Genomic DNA, 21,120 nt, shown 5'->3' on the forward strand with positions numbered 1-21,120 from the left:
CGGTATGGATCACCAGAATTATATGAAAGGGTTGAAAGAAAAATTTCTTCCCAATTTACCTACATACATCAGCTCATGAGCAAAAATACATCATGGAAAATGATTGGACATGAAAAAGTGAAACAAAACAAGAAGATTCTACAAGAAGATACTCTGTACTAAACCTAAAAACCCTACGTATGCTGTAGACCAATTACTAGCAAAATATGGCCAATCTGCCCTTGAAAACTTAAACCCTATTGAAAAGATATGGGCCAATTTAAAAAATGAAGTGACAGCAAGAAACACCACTTATAAATTAGCAGATGTTCAAGAGCACTGTTTTGCAATTCAGTATGAAATTCTTCTTCTTCTTCTTTATACGCAATTCTGCTTGTTCATTGGCGGATTAATACCTCTATGGAAGGTTGTCACTCCATCTTTTGCGGGGTCGTCCGATACTTCTGCCGATTTTTGACATATCTCTTACTATTTTGACTACATGGATCTCCCCCATGGTGCTTATGTGGTTATTCCATTCTTTTTTTCTATTTAGTGTCCATTCGTTTATACACTGTACGTTACATGTTGTTCTAATGTCTTCACTTCTCTTTCGATCTCTCAGCGTATTCTCTGTAATTCTTCTCAGTATTCTCATCTCTACAATTTCCAGTAGCCATTTTGTTGTGGCTGTATTGGGTCTTGTTTTTGAGGAATGTGTCATTATTGGTCTTAGACTTGCTTTATAAATTCTTGACTTCAAATCAGTGTTAATGTGTCTGTTTCGCCATATAGTGTTATTAAGGCATCCTGTCTTATAGACAGAGATAGAGATACTTAGAACAAATAGAAAAGGTGATCAGTGATGATGATGATGAAGGCATCCTGTCAGTCTATTTGCTTTTTGTACTTGATCTCTCACTTCTTTGTCCAGGTCTCCATAGGTGGATAGTGTAATTACACGGTACTTTATTTCCGTTACTTGTTCAATGCTGAGGCCATCAATTTCTGTTTTACGTCTAGTTGGTTCTTTGCTGATTATGATTATGATGTTTTTAGTATTCATTTATTTTTTCGGGCATGCGTGTTTCCAAGGTTCATGAGATTTTGCACCAACTCTAATGAACAAACTAATAGAAAGTGTAAAACAACGGACTGGTTACAAAGTGTGAGACATATATCAACATCACAGGCTACACAGACGATGCTTTATTGTTAGGCAGCAGCGAAGATGATCTACAGAGACTACTATACACATTTAACAAAACTACGAAAGAGAAACAGCATTAGAAATCGTAGAGAAAATAAAAAAATTTATGTCTTTTAAATATATAACAGAGGATATAATAAGTACCGAGACATTTATAAATAAACAGTCAATTAAGTCAGAAAAGCAGCAACCATTGCAGGTGCATTAATGGATACAGTGTGCAACAAAAAGCGTTTAGGATTGAAAACAAAAGCAAGAGTTTGTAAAACCTGTAAAAAATCAATACTTAAATACGCAACAAAACAGGTCCTAAAAACAGCGGAGATGGAGATATTAAGATCTATAGTAGAGAAAACTAGACGGGGTCTAGTAAGAAACAAAGATATCAGCCAAAAATAAAATGTCTAAGATGTAGTAAGATTGGGAAGAAAACGAAAAAGAAATTGGAATTAACATATAGCGAGAATGGGAGAATATAGAATTGTAAGAGATGAGAAACCAAGAAGAAGGCTCCCAGAAAAATCACAAATAAGGGTAAATATTACCTATTAAACACAGGTCATAGGCTTAACGTATGAAAAAGCCGAAAACAGCTTAGCTATAAATTTTATAAACACTGAGTCAGCTTCTAAACCCATATTATTGATGCCCAAAAACTTCCTGTTATTTATATTGTTTAGTTTATTACACTTCCTATTTCGAAAAATCCAAAATCTTTAAATTTATCAATTATCGGATATATCTCGGTCTTAATCTATAATTAATATGTTTAGGTAAACATACTAAAGTATGTTTTTCATATTTTGATGGTTTGTTCAATATTTTTTCGAGATAACATTATTTTCTGATATAATTTATTTTTAGGCTATGGAAGTCTCACCTGCAAAATATCAAGACAGCTTTCCCGATTCAAACGGCTTAAAAGAACCTAGGAAATCAGAGAGAATGTGCAAGGGCAAGCGTTACGAAAAATTCATGGTCGAAGGCAAACTACTCGGCAACAAAAAGGACACCAGATTTATTTATCAGAGGCAAACTCGTCACGATTCTAGAATGGACGAAGAAATGAATATTCTAGAAAAACCAGAAACACCAAAGTTAGATTTAGGTAATACTATCAAACGTCTCGCGGAACGTACCAATATCAAAAACGATTTCGACAACGACGTCGCAACTGAAACTGACGTCGAACCCGAAATCAAGCGAGTACGCAGCATATCCGAGACCTCAGAGAACGGAGGCAAGAATGGCCCTCCAAATTTTAACTTAGATTTAAGGATAGCAAATCTTCCAAGTTTGAGCTATGCAGAATTTACACAGAGAAAACGCGATAGCAAGAAAAGAAAAGCCCGCAGCAAATCTGAGGTAAGTATTTTTTGTATATTATTATCATTATCTTTTCTTCTGTTTCTATCTTGGATAATATGACTATTTCCCTTCACAGACATGTCTCATCTAATCCTTCAATCATGGTTTATTTAGACTTCCTTTCCTAGTCCTTCAAGGAATTTGAAAGCGTTGTTTCATATTTAGTTTTTACTATTATGTCGTTGTACTACGTCTATACCGTACCTATAAATAAAGTCCTTTTATCCTATGACGGCCGATATGCAATTAAGATATCGATGGTGTAGCGCACAAATGTTGTAAGTGCAATCTGTAGGAAAAATGAGTTAAGTATCACGTAAGTATATTTAAAGCTATAGAATTATTATGCACAAAGGTGGTAGATTAAATCCATAAATTTAATACCTCTAGCGCCATCTGCCATTCAGTATAAGTACTTTACACTTAAAATCTGTATGCGCACTTGTTGTAAAATCACCTACCACATTTGTGCATGTATTTCTTTGACGGTTTATCCAACAAATGGTGTACCTACCACTTTACACGTGTTAATTTTGAGGTTATACAATATTGTTTACTTGAGTTACAAAAGTATTTTGTGCTTGCTCCTGATTTTCTGTAATAAAATGACTTCCAGGGTGGCAAAAATAGTAGAATTGGCATTAATGCAAAGGAAAACTGGTATGTTATTTATAAGACATGTTTAATTTTAAAAGTAAAAGTTTTGTTTTCTAAGATTCTAGTATAATTGATCATCAAAAGGAAAGTTCCACAAGTACGTCTGAGGTTATTCTATCCACGGAAAGTATATCAAGTAAGTAATATTATATCAAGTAATTGTAGAGAAAACCTCATAAATATTATGAAATAAATTAAAAAATTGGTTAATTTAGGTAACTAATAGTCCCTATTTTATACATTTGTAATTTTTGTTTGTAGATGTGAGCAGATTACAAAGTGAGCTTCCTAGCACATCCGGGACTGCAAAAATGTTTTCGGATGCATCAAACAATGACAGTGAAAGTGAAAGAGACCCTTTTGAAAATTCTAGTGAGTCATTCGTACCTTCAGATTCAGAATTAAGCTCAGATGAGGACCAGATAATGGAAGAGCCCCTTGAACAACACCGGGAAGAGCTCGCACAACAAAACAATAAAACAAAGAAGAGAAAACAAGGTAATAAGTTTTTATGGAAAAGGTCCATTGTGAAAAGAAATAGGCTTAGTGGAAAGAAATATATAAACAGGAGTGGAAAAACAGTTGAAGAAAAGAAGCCTTTGCCCGTTAACTGCACCAAATGTAGGTATAAATGTGAAAAAAATATTACTGAAGAACTAAGAATAATTATTTGTCGCGAATACTGGGAAATGGGCGACTATGATAAGCAAAAATTACACCTGAGTTCATTAGTGACCGATGTTCCAATAAAAAGAAGAAAACAACAAGTAGAACAGTCAAGACGTAAAACTTCAAGGATTTTTTATTTAAAAAACTTCGAAGGCTTGAGAATTCGAGTGTGTTTAAATTTTTTTTGTAAAACATTTAATATTTCCCATCGGGTAATTGAAACATGTATGAAAAATGTGGGTAATACTCATACCTACACTGGATTTGATAAAAGAAAAGGTAAAAGACCTCATAATGTTACAAAGGAACAAGATGTATTGCTTGTCAAGGAACACATTGATAGTTTTCCACGTGTGGAATCACACTATTGCCGGCGAGATTCAACGAAACAGTATTTGTCTTCAGATTTAAATTTATCCCAAATGTACAGATTATACATTGGCTTCTGTGAAAATCGAAACGTGACCAAGGTTTCTAAATTTGTTTATCAGAAGATATTCCACAAATATGACCCAGCATTGGATTTTTTCATTCCGAAAAAGGACCAGTGTTTTAAGTGTAATGCTTATAATACTGCTAAAGACAAGGAGCCATTAAAAGAGGAATTTGACAGTCACAAAAAGAGAGAAAAGGATGCAATGCAGATGAAATCTGAAGATAAGGAAAGAGCCGCTAGGGAAAAAGGACAAACTTTTAGAGCCGCAACATTTGACTTACAAGCAATTTTGTCAGTGCCATTTGCGGGAGACAATCAAATATTTTATAAGTTAAAGCTAAATGTATATAATTTTACAATTTTTGATGCGTCAGATGCAACAGGTCATTGTTATGTATGGGACGAAACACATGGGAAAAAAGGCAGTACAGAAATAGGAACGTGTCTCCTTAAATACTTGTATAGCTTATCGGAAACTGTGACGCATGTTTCTACATTCAGTGATACATGTGGAGGCCAGAACAGGAATAAGTATGTGTCAGCCGCATTGCTCTATGCAGTAAATACAATTAAACATTTGGAAGTTTTCGATTTAAAATTTATGGAGACAGGGCACTCCTATTTGGAAGCTGATTCGATGCACGCCACAATCGAAAGAGCAAGAAAGCATAAAAAAATTTATTCTACAAGAGAGTGGTCTGTGCTAATTTCAGCTGCAAGAGTAAAACCTAAACCATACTGTGTACATAATTTAAATTTCAACGATTTTTATGATCTACAGAAACTTGCTGACCTTATGACTCCTAACAATACTTTAAATACAGATAAAGAAAAGGTTCAGTGGCTAAAAATTAAATGGATTCGTTTTGAGAAAAAAGATCCTTTTTTAATTAAATATAAATACAATTTGTATGATGATACTTTTTTAACCATAGATGTTTCTGATACAAGGAAACTAAGAGGAAGGTCACAAACTTGGGAGTCATTAGCACTAACCCAAAAATATTTTCACAGATTGCCGGTATCCCAAAAAAAGAAGAAGGATCTCTTATCTCTTTTAAATTGTGGTATTATTCCACAAGATTACGCTCATTTTATTAATGACATTCCTGTTACTAATGAAACATTATTACCGGACGACAACGAATAGTTTTTTTTTAATATGCAAATTTTGTTTTAATTCTTTTTTTAACACATTTTGTTATTTCATTTAAAGAAAAATGTTAAGATTAATTGTTTGTTGTTATTTGAATCAAAACCTGTGTTTTATCATCTGTTCACCGTAACATAATTTGAACCAGTTTCCCAAGTAATGGTTATGCACAAAGGTGGTAAGTAACAAAGTATTTAATAAAAATATTACAAGTCATTTTTTTTTAAATGTTATTAATTAAACTTATATTTGATTGTCTTTTGACGTTATTGAAGATAATTTGTAATTTTCTTAGGAATTCGTGATTTAATAGAAAGGTTTAAACTTCAAACCGATTTTTCTCAAAACAGTAACTTTAGCACTTACAACATTTGTGTGCTACACCATCGATATGATCAGTGGGTCGCTAATATTTAAATCCGATCGATTGAAAAGTAAAAATATTTTATGTTCAGTAATAATATTGGATTTTACTTTATCAAAGGCAAATAAAATGAATATAATATGTATATACAGGGCGTTTACTTTCTACAGACACTGTATTAAATATAACCTTGAAACAAATTGGCACTAAATCACTTCCGAGTTTTCAGCAAAACAAAAGGTTTAAACACGTGTAGTCCAGTAATTAATACCAAAACTATTGAGAGTATGCAGTCCAGTAATTAGACCTAAGGTACTTTATCGTTTAACTAAAACACACCACAAAGTCCGAATTGAATTCCCAACACACTTTTTTGTTTCTTCTTTTTAGCAAACGATTTGACCTATTCACTGTCTGATATTTCACTAGCAGAGTCGTCACTATCTGAATTGTCTATCCGAATAATTAGAGGCCGGACCTCATCTATAACTCGCTCGGTTTGAAAAGACTGAACGATTTTGTCTTCCGTATGTCTAATACAATTTTGCCATTGTTCTGCCTTTATTTGTTCTAGCGATTCTTTACATAAACTAAGAACGCTTGCTATACCCCAAACTAGCTCAATATTGCATTATAGTGGCAATGGTAGGGCGGAAATCGAAGAACTTCATGGCCATATTTAAGAGCCATTTGGTCAGTAACAAATTTCTTTTGAACTTTGTGCTCTCCACACCTTTGAAGTAAATCGACTTTTAAAAATATGTCACTGTCATAAATTTTCTTTTCTGTCAACCACAACTTTATTTCTTCTTTTGTCTAGCTGCTTGAAGGAAATCTCTCTTCTACTCTTGAGTTGTAGGGTGCATTATCCAACACTATTATGGATGGTCGCTCCAATTTTTTTAACAAATTTTCTTCAAACCATTCTTCAAAAATATTTACATCCATATTTCCATGGTAATCACCTGTATTCTTTGTGGACGAAAAAATTAAACTAAGCATCAGGAATAAAACCCTCATCATTTCCAGCATGAAGTATAATGTAGCGTTTACCATTATCGGAACGACTAGAAGAATAACATTTCGTGGTGCCATCTTACCAGGATGATTTTGACATATTTCCTTTAGCTAAAATCCAAGTTTCATCTAAAAATACAACTTGCCTCGGACTATCAGACATTTTATTGTTCATGTATTTTCTTAAAAAATGCCACCGTTTTGAAACAACATTAGAGAGTTCACACAATACTTGTCTATTATTTGTCTTTTTATATCGAAAACCTAAATGTTTCAACACTCTCCACAAACTTGTTAAACTAATATCACACAGTTCCTTGTCTTTTATTTTTTGCAACACAGCACTGACTGTTACATGTTCTTTGGCTTTATACATATTAGGTATATATAATATTTTTAATTGCAAGTTTAATTTACTGGTGCAAATGTAAAGTTTTTGGATGTTGACGATTTCTCTTGCTTACTTTATTTATTTCATCCTCACTCATGTTATTAATTCTTCGGAATGTCCTCTCTGAGATACCGCAAGCATCGCATGTGTGTTTCTGAACTGCCATAACAGATGTCAATGGACCCATATTATTTTTTTCCAAATTGAAATAACTTTCGACTTTTAGAACTAAACGCCGTCCTTCTGGAGATAACACTCTACGTTTCGACAGTATTTTATTTTCTTCCAAATTACTTATTTTGCTTTAACGTACCGCTTCACTATACTACTATAAAAAATAGGTACTTATATACAACTACTACACCCTAAAAAGGACGAGGGTTGTACAACAGACGAAACAATCGAACACAAATTATTTAACAGCCAATGCTAAACAAGCATAAACACTGTATTGATTGTGATTGCATAAACCGTTCGCATGTTTTAAATAAGGTTTTTGCTGATTATGTATTTTGTTAAATTATTAAATAACAATTAATCTTTAACGATAAACTGAAGAAAAATATGATGACGTTTGAATTTGATCCACTTTGTCGATGACAGTGTAGTTAACAGAAAGATATTTTAAACAGCATAAATCATTTTTCAATGATTGTGTGTATTTAAGAAAATACATTACTAAACAAATTTTTTAAGTGTGTATAAAATCTTAACTGTCTTTTTTCCTGAGATTGCAATTATTATGACACATGGTATTTACTCCTTATTGTTTAAATAATATGTTCTTGTAAATGCATAACTTTGATTATTGGGTAAAACTACATTATACGATACTCAGAAGAAATTAAAAAAAAAATAACATGTAATAAATTCACTGTTAAAATAAATATTCCGCTCTCGTACTATTGCAATAAAATATTAAAACCAATAAACGATAACTTGTTGAGCAGTGCTGATTGAAACAACAGAGCAGTAAAATGTTATTCATAAAGGCAGTGTAAAATATATAGCCGCTTATCTGGTCCGCTAGTAATAAAGTTACCAGCATTTAATTGCAAATCGGTCTTCTTAGGTGAAAAATCCTTTAATTAGTAATTGTATAGAAAACAAAGTTACATCGTTTCAATTTTGTTGCAATGCAATACAAGTTTGTTTGTTCCTTACACTCAGTTTCGTTGAGCGTGGCTATGATTTTTAGATAAACAATTCATTAACCAGTATATTGTTTGTTCACAGGGAGATCATCGCAAAAAAATCCAAAAAACGAACAAAGATACGCAACTTGTTGGGTCCAAAAAGAGGAAAAACAAACAGAGCATCACTCACTTAGGTAACAAAACAGATTCTAATTTAAGTAACGATCTTCTCGGTCTAGCAACGCTCGCCGAAGTGGCGGCCAACACCGAGAAGATAAACGAAAAAATCTCAGAATAAAACATAGTATTAACGTTGTAGGGTTTATTATTGGGTAGAGGATTAAAATATTCGTATATGTGCCTCAAGTTATTGGTTTCTTTATTGGCTTTACGAAATAAGTATACTCTGTAGGTTGTTTTTTATCCAATTTGATACACTACTCTCATATCAGTTTTTCAAATACGTGACATGAATTTAAAACTTAAATTACTTACAAATTTTACTAACTGTTCTTAAAAATGTCGCTATATATATATATATATATATATATATATACAGATTCGGAAATAATTTAACATAGGTATGCAGTTTAAATGGTAGGAAGTGAGAGACAGTTAAATTTGAGCGAATTGATTTAAATGGCAGCATTCTATTTTTATTGGGAATAAGCCACAATTTTACTTTAAAATAACGATTTCAAGTGGAAATTGAAACGTCAAAATAAACTTATTTTAAAAGTCAAGTTTTGGTGTATTCCCAATAAAAATAGTAAATTGTATTAGGATGCCACAAGAAAAAGCTTCACAAAGGTAGTAAATGGCATCGTCGCATCAATGACGCCGTGGGGCATTGGTTTGATAGGCGTGGCCACTAGTGCTATAATTGTGGTATTATTAATTCAGTATTAACTGATCATTCATGGGAGGATGTAGTGAATAAGATTAATAAAATGGGCGAAAAATAATAATATTTTGAACATATATTTTTGGTTAGATTTTTTGAAAGTAGTAGGTGTGAAAATAAAATTAGTTCTATAAAAATGAAATAAAATTAAAAATATTTCCAACACTATTTCTTAAATTAAAAATTCCAAACAGCTAGAAATTTTAAACCAAATAGAATTCTTAGTAAATTAAATGTTCAAAAAAACCATCACCTTGTTCCAAACAGAAATCAAATCTATTATACAACGCTTTTCTGATGGCATTGAGTTCATTCGCTGATATTTTTTTGCTAAGTTTGATTATCTTTTATCTCAGTTGCTCCAAGTTGGTCGCTCGCTCGAACTCATGCCTATACAAATTGGTTTTTAGTATCCCCCAAAAATAAAAATCTAGTGGAGCTAAGTCGGGTGACCGAGAGGGCCATTTTATTGTACCTTTGTAAGTTCTCCAGGTATACCGTCACTTCCTGTAGATTTATTATTTTTTAGATGTTTTATTGTTTCCTGTACTTCTTGAATTGACGTAGATTCTAATTATGTATTGTTTCTTATGGAGGTGGTGGATTTTTATCTTCTACTTCTTTGGAAAGTAGCTCTTTCCCACCTTCACAATAACGTATTAAATAAGTGAATTTTACTTTTTTGAAGTTAAGTTTTTTGTTCTTAATGTAAATGGTTTCTACCTAAACATTTTTCATCGTTTGTAGATAAAGAGGTCTTTGGCTGCGTGGGCGTTTTCACACCCATCTGAAAGATCTTTTGTGTACACCCTACACCTATGTACACTATGAAGCTTTCAGATAGTATTTAACAGCTGCGTCGACCCTTTTTTGGGTCAAGACCTTAGTTTATCATCAGGTACTTAAACCTTTTACTCACTGCGTCGCCCATCCTCAGTCACTGGACCTTTTTTGGTCCTTGCTGAGTTCCATGTCGGTCTTTTTCCTGGTCCCTTCTTGCCTCACTCACATCAGAGCCTGGCATACTATGAAAAGTCTAATGAAACCTCTTCGCCGCCTTACCATATTTAACTTCTCCTTTATTTCCATTTTTTGGTTTTTAGCTCCCTGTTTTTCTTTTTTTTTCCAAAAAATGAAAAATACATTTAAATTTTTTTTATTAATTAATACCACATTAACCATAATCGCTTGATGTGGTATTAGTCATATAGTGGTTTATAGGTTATACAGTTATGATTTGCACTATTCAATATAAAGAAATATGTAATACAATGTACAATCTTTACAACATGACTTGGACTTATAAAAAACTAAACATTTTACACTTATCTGAATCCTAAAACTTCGTATTCGAACCAATAATCTATTCGCGGTCGATGTATCTCACGATGCGCTATCAGAAAAAATAATCATCACTTTTAAAACTTGATACTTCTGAAAAAACATCCAAATTTGGCTACAACAATGCATGTTCTGGTTATTTCCTGTACGCATCTTATCACGCAATTTTGTGTTGATGACACACAGAAATAAAAAAAAGCTAAAGAAATCTCTAGCAACTACGTTATTTCGAGGAAGGTCGTGGAATATGCCGACGTTTTTCAGATATGTGATTCTAATTTTAGTAATCCATTACTCCATAATTCCGTGCGAGGATCAGATTTGGTTTGAATGGCGGCAATGGAAACGAACCTTTCAGTTCATTTCCATTACCGTTTTCATTTAATTCCACTCATATACAAGCTAATAGACGTCAACTTGAGTTAAAACTCAAAATAATAAGATGGTTAATAAACAAAAAATCAAAGCTAATCGTTTCCCTCGAAATTAAAATACATAGACAATACTGACCCCGAATTAAACGCACGTTCATCAAGAATGTTCAGTAGTGTTGTGTCAATTGTTCATTTTACGAGGACCGAATCAATCAGTGACCAACTCCGAATACGATCGCATCATTTCAATCGTTCGTTCGATTCAATACTTTTCGTTGCCGTTTAAAAGAAATAACGAGTAACCGATTGATTGAGCTGAATCGACTGAAAACCAAGAGCATTGCTTACGGTATTTCATATGTGTATTCACCTTCGCCTAAATTATTGGAATATCACGTTTATTTTTATCCCCTAAACATATATTTTTTAACATTTTAGTTCGTAAATATTCTTAAGAAATTATTCGAGAAGCTAGAATTATTTTCCAATTCCAATACTCCCGGTCTGTAGCACGCAATTCTTAATTCAATATTTAGTATTTTAATGTTTCAATCATTCAAACGAACGCATTCAGCTGATCGATCTTCGTCGCAAGTGAGGAACGACCGAGGACCGAAAGTAATGAGGGTATTGGCTGTGGGTGCGGGATTTTGTTTTGGTTCGATCGGTGCCGTCGGCGATCGATCAATCGATTTTTGTCACCGCCCGATCGGATCGTTATGAGCTAGAGGGATTCGGTCGTTCAATACTTTGAAGTGATTGAATCAAAACGAATCAATCGCGATTGATAGAATACTAGTTCGGAAGAATAATTGGTGCCATATGGAGGTAGGTCTAGAGACCATGCTAAAAATCGTCCGATATGATAGAAGTAACAATCTTTCTTGGTCGTACTATTTCGTCCTATAAAAAATAATCTACAGTGTGTATACAATTTTCCTGGCCATGTTAAAACCAATGATGAGCAATAAACATAGAGATAAACCATTTGTTTTAAAATTTTTCTCATTACAGTCTTTCACGTTAAAAATTGTTGAAAATGTTAATAAAAGTGGGCGCACGAATGTTGTTATTTTGCTTAATTTTTATTTTGTTTATTTTACTTGCAGTTACTGTAACATTTTCTGTAATTTTTAGTTGGAGGATGTTTTGCGTAAATTTTGTTTTTTAGTTATTTATCATAGGCTGTAGAGAATTTGTTTTTGTACATTTATGTTGTTTTTTTTTTGTTATGTTAACCTTCTATTCATAAGTACCAAATCACATTAGTTTCTATAAACCTATAGTAAACTTAGTCATATTTTTGTTAATTATAATGTTTTATCGTTTTATTATAATCCGACGGATTAAACTGATCTGATTTTGACAATGTACAGTTTGTTCTAGAAATTTCATTCAGAAAAGTCAGGTGAAGATTGTATATAGTGCATAAACTATTCTGAAAATGACCCAGAACTATGTAACAAATAATAAATAAAGATAATACTTCCTACATGTCTCATAAATGAAGACAATATCTGTCAGAATAATATTACTATATCTCTATCTTACTTTTTCTTGATAATTTTAAAATTACTTCGAAGATCTTGCGATAAGGTTTATTTACGCAAAAATGCAAAAATTAGAAAATTGCATGGTGCTCCAATAAAACGGAAACGAGCGTGTATTTATATAAAACAGTGCACCGATTGATATTAGATATATGCAAAGAATATCAAACATACCCAGAAAAAAATTTATTCCTGAAGAATATTTACATTACGTAGTTCAGAGACACAATGTGGTCCCTATTTCTGCTAGTGAAGGTAGATGGCGCTTTAGTACTCATGTTCACTCTATGTTGGAAAATTTGGGCGAGAATGCCTAACTTTCTGTCTTCTATATTGTCTTCTACAAACCACTATGTGATTTGCCTCAATAAGGCGAAACATGCCATAGTATTGGACTGAATATAAACGTTTAGATATTTGTTTCTGGAAAAGATGAATTTCACACATCTATCAAAATGACAAATATCTATTACTTTAGATTACTAGAAATATTTAGAGGTAACCATACCGATTGAAAGTTGACAAACATGTGGAACATTAAATATAGCAAATCACTTTGTTTGAATGGTACCCGAAAAAACGAAAATATGTTGAGAGAGGAGAAAAGAAAGGATACTAGCAAAGAGTACTGGAAACCTTAGAAATCAAAATTGTTAGAAAAATCGATGAAAAACACTAAAATTTATAGACAGAAGTCCAGATATATGTTTAATATACTGCAAACGCGGATTATGATAAAGTTCCGTTACGCAGGTTTTGTCGCAAATCTGTTTAAATAAATAAGAGTAACAACTAATATCGTCGAGATATGCCATTGAATGAATGCCGATCTTCCGATCATTTCGCGGGCTGGATGAATCGGGTAATTAGAGGAGAAAATATGCATATTTGCGTTTACTGTAGTTAAGAAAGTGTCATATCGGTGCAAGACTTTAGTATCTACTTACGTAAATAAGAAATATGTATTTTAAGGCAGCTAATAAAAATTATGGGAGTAAAGAAGCAAATTGTATAAACGATAGTTAAAAATACCTTGCAAAATAAATCAATTAGTAAACCTTAAAGATTCGCTGTTCAAAATGCATGCCGCAAAAATGATAATAAAAAGATAAATGGAGCGATCAAAGTGATAAAATTAACAATAAATATATCGACTAGAAGTTTGCGCACCTATCGACGTCAAAATGAACAGGCATATATTAAGATGGTTGCAATACTATCTTCAATAACAATATATAGAAAAACAGACAATACGAAAAGCTGAGTGCTGAATTGATGAAAAGAAGACAAGAGTTGTATCGAGAAAGAGATATAGAAGTGGTAATGCCGAACATTAACTATAGAACCGAAAAGTGGAAATTGTACTACGGGAACGACAGGTAGAATAAATAACTTGGGTTATTTAGATAGTTTTTCATTATCAATATGTTGATCTTCGCCAAAAATAATGAAATACTCCTAAATGAACAACCTGGTATCTTGTCTGTATTTATTTTGATACGTTGTTAATATTTAAAAATTATGGATTGTTGGCGTTACCGCCTAAATAAAGGAATTGTACAATACCGATATCATTATAGTTCTATTCATGTTTCTATACATGTATAATATTTCACTTATTTAAAATTAGAACTTTTAAAACTGTTACAGCTTACAAATTTTCTCGTTGTTACAAGTACAACAATTCATAATTTAAGTCTTAAACTATTCTCTTCGAAAATTATAACAAAAAGCAAATTTTCGTGATCTATATACATTTAGGGAGAATATCATGCTATCAATAATGTCATTACTATAACCATACTAATATATGAATATTTATGGTCTAATAGTCTCTCTCGATAGTTAAAACATATGAAAATGTGTAACAAATCCAAGTTCCAGAACGTTAAACTAAAAAACAGAATTACAGGCCTGGGTGAGAGGCTACAAATCGATAATGAAGTAAATGAAAAATTGTTGAAAAGGACATATTATTACCTATAACATCTCGCAGATATGTCGCCATATGTATACCGAACTTACTATCATTTTGCCGTTTGGACTAACCGAATGGTATATTATAACCTGCTTTTATCAAGCTTTTTATTATTTTCTGTGCTTCTTTCTATCATCATTATCAGATGGCGCTACAGCCCTTCGTGAGACTTGCTCTGCCCCAAAATTTTACTATCATTCCCGGTCGAGTGCATGTCTTTTATATCGCCAAACTCGAAGCATTCAAAAATCTTCCTCCATATTTTCCAGATATCTGAGCTTAGCCTTCTTCTCCTTCCTACCGGCTGGTTTAAGGTACTATTACTGTCTAGAATGCTAAACAATTGCACATTTTTAACAATTTTTTTTGTATCTTGTTTATTATGTATGACAATTAAACTACTTTTTTTATTATTAAACCACTTTTGAAGATTACAAAAAAATTTTTGTCTGTTTTTTCCATTGTTCGTGTATTTTAAAGATGGCGCCAAAATTTTTTCGTTCCAAAATTACTGCTGCAGGACGAACAGTTAATCTTTGCAACAGCAAATCTCAAACATCTCAAAATTTAAAATTCTGAAAAAAAAACAAAATGGCGGACATTTGAAAAAATTGTCACAAAAATTTTTTTATTATTTTTTTTGGTCAAATTATGGTAAACTATCATAGAGAAAACCAAAACAAAGAAAATGCATTAAGGTTCATTAAATTGGACCTATGATATACGCTATGATAGTTTACCACAATTTGACCAAAAAAAAAATAATAAAATTTTTGTGATTAGAAAAGTCGAAAAAAGGTCATTTTTCGAACAATTTTTCAAATGTTCTTAGGTTATTCTTTTTTAAGAATTTTTAATTTTAAGAAAAATTTTATTTTCAAAAGTTGTATAATAATATAAAAGTTTGAGTACCATACATAATAGATAAAATAAAAAAAGTATATCTGTCATTTTCTAGCATTCTAGACGGTAATAGTACCTTAACATAGTTATTTTAGTTTGGTTACTTCCATCCATCCACATCACGTTGTCCGTCTTAGGCGGTTTATTTTGATGTTAACAATGTCTGCATTATAAAAAGTCTACAGCGTTCAAAAGTACCTATATCATCTTTTACATAGATAATCTTATTTAACTCCGCCTTAGGGGATCTTCGATACTTCTCTTTCAAAAGATCGCATCAACTCATCATTTCGCGCTGTCATGTATTATCGATTTATAGAAGCACTTTGTTGGCTTTGTCTCTCTCTTACTTATGTTTTGTGTGTTGTAACCACAAGTTTCATGTTTTATGCTGCATTTTTATGGCTACAGCTGATTTATTTCTGGCTAGACATGATGCTTTATTTATTTCTTCCATGGTGAGTACTTCAGTCTCCTTGTTCTAGTTCTATATGGTATCAATGTTCACCTCTATTGTCCCCATTAAATAGCGTACTAAAGTGTCCTTGTCACCTTATCAGTACTTCTATTTTCCATTTAAAATAGCTCCATTCTGAGCATTAATCTTATTTGCCCGCTCAGATTTTCTTTTGATATGTGTAAAGCTTTATGTCTTCGTTGACTCTGCTTATATGCCCTTCCCTTAAGAAATTTAATAGACATGTTGACCTATCGTACAAAACTCTTTTTAATTATGATTTTATATATGTACAAGATATTTAACCATCTGTCACCTTTTGAATAATACAAATTATTGTAAATTTGTTTCTTGTTTCTGATATAAAATCGGATTATGCGTAGTTGAATTCATGTAACTACAATTGCAAATAGATAAACCAATCTAGAGTTAAACTCTTTGACAAATGTCCCACTCAAGTTTTTTCACTGATGTTTAATATGTGCTTTACATATCTACTGTTTTCCAATCCTATATATCTCTTTTCGTTTGTTTTTATCTCCACTATGTTACTATACGAGTCAATCTATTTTCAGATTATCTTGGCTGGTCACGTGCCTAATCAAACGCTAATTAATTGTTGTCGCTTATTCGTTTTTGGCAGGGAAATCCCTAGAATTACTCACTACATTATTCTTGTGATGACAGAAATCTGGTCATTATTTAATGCGTGTTTAAGTTTCTCAAAAATTGCCCACGATAGGCGAATACGTTTAGTAATGTCCGCATTTTGCTTTTCATGACTTTTCTATGGATTGATCATGAATAGAGATGCTAGCAGCTTCTTTGCTCATAATTTGTGTTTTAATGTAGGTTATCTTTAATCATATCGACAGTCTTTTGATTTAACGTTGACTAATACTAAATGAATACAAATGAATAAATGACACATTGCATTTATTCATTTAGCTCATTATTATTATATAATACTGGATATTATTAATGAATTATTTCTTTATCAACTATTAGATCACGAAATTTTGGAATTTTAATCAAAATTGACGATATATATCCATTTACTTATTCAAGGCTGGATTCTGAATATCAATTATGAGATAACACAAATTTCTAAATATTAAAAGAATTTTTTATTTTTGCTAATGAGAATAGGCCTTAGAATGAAGCGACCAAATATTAATAGATTGTAAGTAAGATATATATTTATATTTTATAAAAAACAATACGCCTTACCTAGATGTAGTGGAATATTTAAAAATTTTATAATATATATTAACAAATTATTTGGTTATGTTATGTATGAATTTTATAAAATATTTTATTATAATGTTGCATGTTATAACACACACGTTAATGACCAATTTGTAATGACAAGGTTGAATTGCAGTTTAAATTTAGAGCGTTTAAGCCTGACTCCAGAATTGGATTAAGTTTTTCTTCATCGGATTGTGGTTCAAGTGAATAGCAGCAAATATACGGATACAGAAGGCTGTATTATGTCCACAAATATTAAACGGCAAAATAAATTATTTTATACATAAGATGTTTAAATGATAATTTATAGTCTGCAGTAATAATTTAGTCTTTTGATTACCCAGCTGGTCCATTGTATGCAGTTGTGGAATGTTTGAAAGTAGTTACGTACATATAATCGAGATTTTATTTCAATTTCTTTGAATTTAATTCCGGTGGTTGTTTAATTGTCGTCAACTGGCAGCTGTTCAAATCGTTCACTACCACATGAATTATTTAATATACATATACATATTGTCTTTGTACATCGGTTTATCATTAAATATTTAAATGAGGATAGGAAACATGTGAAATATCGTTAACTCCGCCCAGTCTTTTCCGCGGTTTTTGAACGGTTTATGAACTTACAGCATCTAACTACACTTTTATAATCATACCCGAACATTTTTCACGTTTGGTCCCGGTGAAGATAGTCTCATTTTAGCTGTCAATTAAGTTTCACAGAACGAAATATTGCGTTGGCAGTGTTGCCATACCAATGATGTTTATATGCTTCACATACAAAGAGAGAAAGCTTTTAAAAAGTGCATTTTTATATTATTTTATAGATTCTACATTTTTATAATTTATGTAAAACACGGATGAGTTAATATTTGTTTCTTTTGATATTAATTGGAGTTAATTATTAGAAAAAATTTTTGGCATTTGTCCCTTGATAGATTACCGGATAGATTTGGCAATAGAGTCAGAACCCTCAAACCACCAGTTGCCAGATTTTTAACAGATGTCTTTTTAACTTTATAGTTTATACAGACTTTTTACTCTTTACTTTTAAAATCGATTTTAAAATTATTTACTTTTTCTTTTTTGTCAAACATTCTGTCAAACTCATTTGAGGCTCATCCTCTTCACTGGGAACCAAATGTGAAAATTGTCCTCATACCCTGTATGAAAGTTATCATGAAGCGATGAGTAGTGTTTTAAGAGGTGCATATGGCCATAGCTAGTATTAGTATAATGTGCAGTATTCCATTATCAAAGAAATATAAATCTATATTGGATAAACATCAGAAGAATTCTTTATATTTGAAATATTTTGTCTTGATGTGCCATATGTTTACAAAAGGTAAGCGAGCTTGTTGCGTTTATATAAAAATCACTTATAATGACTTGCTTTCTTTTTACTTACATAAGTTTTAGGAACTTTTATTTATATTTCTTCAAAATCAAAGCACAAATCCTGTTGTATTTGTTTTTTGTGTACCCAACCATTAGTGCTGCTATTTCAATTATTAATCAGTAACTGTCAGTGTACCTGTTAAGATATTTGTAGCAAATCATGGTTGAGTTTACCGAAAGTACAAGCTGATTATAGCCGCAAATGTCAAACATGGAACAAACAATTTCGGTGTACCAGTGTTGTTAAAAGCTTTCTCTCTTTATATTTGAAGCATATAACATAAATATGCATTATAAAAACATCCCAACACTGCCAAACCCAAATAATTTTGACATTTACTGCTATATTCAGCTTGTACTTTCGGTAAACTCAACCCAAATCGTGATTTAAACTTTTACTATCTTTATTGACTCATGTTGGAACAGCTCCATTGGTGGTATTATTTAGATTACGTCGAAATATTCGTAACTACTTCAGTAATTTCTTATATAACAGAATAAATTGGAATTACTGGAACAATCCTTGTTTACTAAAATTTTTGTTTGTCGCTATAGATTAAAGATCAATAATGGGTTCTTCCTTTTACTTTTCACCTAATTCATCCAACGTTTCATTTGTCTTCCGAACGTTTGACAACGACGAGAGAAGATTGTTTGATGATAAAATGATTTTATGTGTAGTGACTAATATATTTATATTCCCACAACCAACTTTCAGCACTAAATAAAGGTGCAGTAATACAAGTTAAAGTGCATTGCAAGAAATAAAGAAGATTCTAAATTTCGTCATGTTTCTTTCGTGTTTATTACTTTTAAATTTATGGCAATATAGCAATAAATTTGCACAACAATAATTCATGCGCTGTAGAATGCAAATTGACTTTTAGACATTCGTCTCATGCATTCTTTGTGTATATTTAAAAATATAAATGTGTAAATATTATCTGCTCCTATATTTAAGAATAATTCTGTTTCTGATCCCACGTACGAAATAAGTTCTAACTCGACTTTAGCAATTTTGGTGACTGGCTTAAATCGATCAAAAGTAATGACAAAATTGAAAGGTTAATTATTAGAGATCGTTTTCAGCGGAATTGTATTGATGATAGTGATTGGATTGTGATACTTTATTTTTGTATTTACTGGACAGGGATAAGAATTTTATTTATAAAAAGTTTGTATAGATTGTGCCTTTTATTTATTTGATTATAAAATCTTATGCCTTTAGAAACATTATTCACTATGTATCAATTTTATTAAAATTTATTACATAAATTCTTGTTTCATTTCATCATTCTTAGAATACCGAAAGTCTCGTGGAAGGTACTCAACCTGCTTGCTTGACAAACTGCACAAACACCCTGCTCTTGAAAAGTGTAGTAAACGTTGAATTTAGATCCGACAAATCCGAAAAGGCTGATAATTCTCGACCCAGTCGTGGAGCCTACGATTGCTTTTGTGCAATCGAGCACTGAGTGCTCGAGTCGTATATAAACTCCATAAAATAAAAGTAAACTTTTTCCGCTATCAAGTGATGTTCAGACCCATTGTTGGAAGATACTTTGACCAATAGGTAAAGATCATGTGATTACAATATATACTTCTTGGGCACTGGTGACGCTCCAAATGATATTGCATGTTTTTATAATCGAGTGATTGTTTCTTGGTTTGTAAGGAGGTGTAAAGTGTTTATGTCGCAATGGCGTTTAAAAAAGTATTAGATGCAGAGTTAGAGAGTGATGTGAACAGAAAGTGAAGACGATGCATAAAAACCATCAACATCAAAATAAAGGCCTTCTCTACAAAAAAAGGTCTGTCCTTGGATCAACAACCCAAAATTCATGAAACCGGTAAACAGTGGTAGTGATGATTCGGAGACATAAAAATGCCAATAACTTTTTTGAGTGGCACAATAATATATACTTTGACCAAAGAACATAAAGTTTGCTTTATTATACAGAGTGGATATATTCTAGTAGTAGATAAGCTCTATAAAATTCGATCGGTCGTAGATTTTCTACGAAAAACCAGTAAAGCAAATTGTGTGCCTTATATTTTTGTGAAAATGTCAAAGTAGATGAAAGGCTTCTTTTGTTCAAAGGTCGGCTGAGATTTAAACGGTAGGTATATACAATAAAATTTGGGAAAAAGGCACACTTTTTATGTAGATCGTTGGTATTCTTGTCCGTCCCTTTTTTTTTCAGTTTAGCATTTCAATAAAACAAACGCAAAGGCATGCCGCTCTTCGGAGAAAAATTTTAAAAAAATTAAAAAACATTTTTTGCATAAAGTGGTGCGATAGTTACCAGCCAGATGTTCACCACTTCGAGTATAGACTTCCAAGTATGTTCCCTTTCGGTTAATTCTTGAATCATTTACATTATATTGTTTTAATTTTAATTTTTACAACCTCTTAAATGTAATTAAAAGGTATTTGTACCTTTTGAGAGTGGCTACTTCCTCAAGTTTAACTGGAGATGGTCTGTTAGGATCGAAAACGTTTTGAAAATTGTAATCCTTTTGGATATAATTATTATACCAATTACACTAGAAGTTTTTACTTCAATGTAAGTTTTTTAAACTA

General features: G+C 31.9%; 2 protein-coding genes and 1 long non-coding RNA gene across 3 annotated transcripts in view; 2 read left to right on the forward strand and 1 right to left on the reverse strand.

Moving 5' to 3' along the window:
- The window catches only part of LOC140432494 (uncharacterized), a 28,420-nt gene extending 9,753 nt beyond the window's left edge, over positions 1-18,667 (reverse strand). Inside the window, exon 1 of the long non-coding RNA XR_011949807.1 lies at positions 18,547-18,667. This is a non-coding gene — a long non-coding RNA (uncharacterized lncRNA). The remainder of the gene's footprint in view (positions 1-18,546) is intronic.
- Positions 1-19,811, forward strand: part of bbx (bobby sox) — a 52,963-nt gene extending 33,152 nt beyond the window's left edge. The window contains exons 4-5 of the mRNA XM_072520407.1: positions 2,054-2,554; positions 8,481-19,811. Coding sequence (XP_072376508.1) covers positions 2,054-2,554; positions 8,481-8,678 — 699 coding nt within the window. The 3' untranslated portion in view covers positions 8,679-19,811. The remainder of the gene's footprint in view (positions 1-2,053; positions 2,555-8,480) is intronic.
- On the forward strand, positions 2,815-5,859 carry LOC140432492 (uncharacterized). The gene is made up of 2 exons (XM_072520406.1): positions 2,815-3,350; positions 3,476-5,859. The coding sequence occupies exon 2, from the start codon at positions 3,526-3,528 to the stop codon at positions 5,467-5,469; it is 1,944 nt and encodes a 647-aa protein (XP_072376507.1). The 5' UTR covers positions 2,815-3,350; positions 3,476-3,525; the 3' UTR covers positions 5,470-5,859.
- Positions 19,812-21,120: the final 1,309 nt, after the last annotated feature.

Source organism: Diabrotica undecimpunctata, chromosome 1 (assembly GCF_040954645.1).
Source record: "Diabrotica undecimpunctata isolate CICGRU chromosome 1, icDiaUnde3, whole genome shotgun sequence".
Lineage (NCBI taxonomy): Eukaryota > Metazoa > Arthropoda > Insecta > Coleoptera > Chrysomelidae > Diabrotica > Diabrotica undecimpunctata.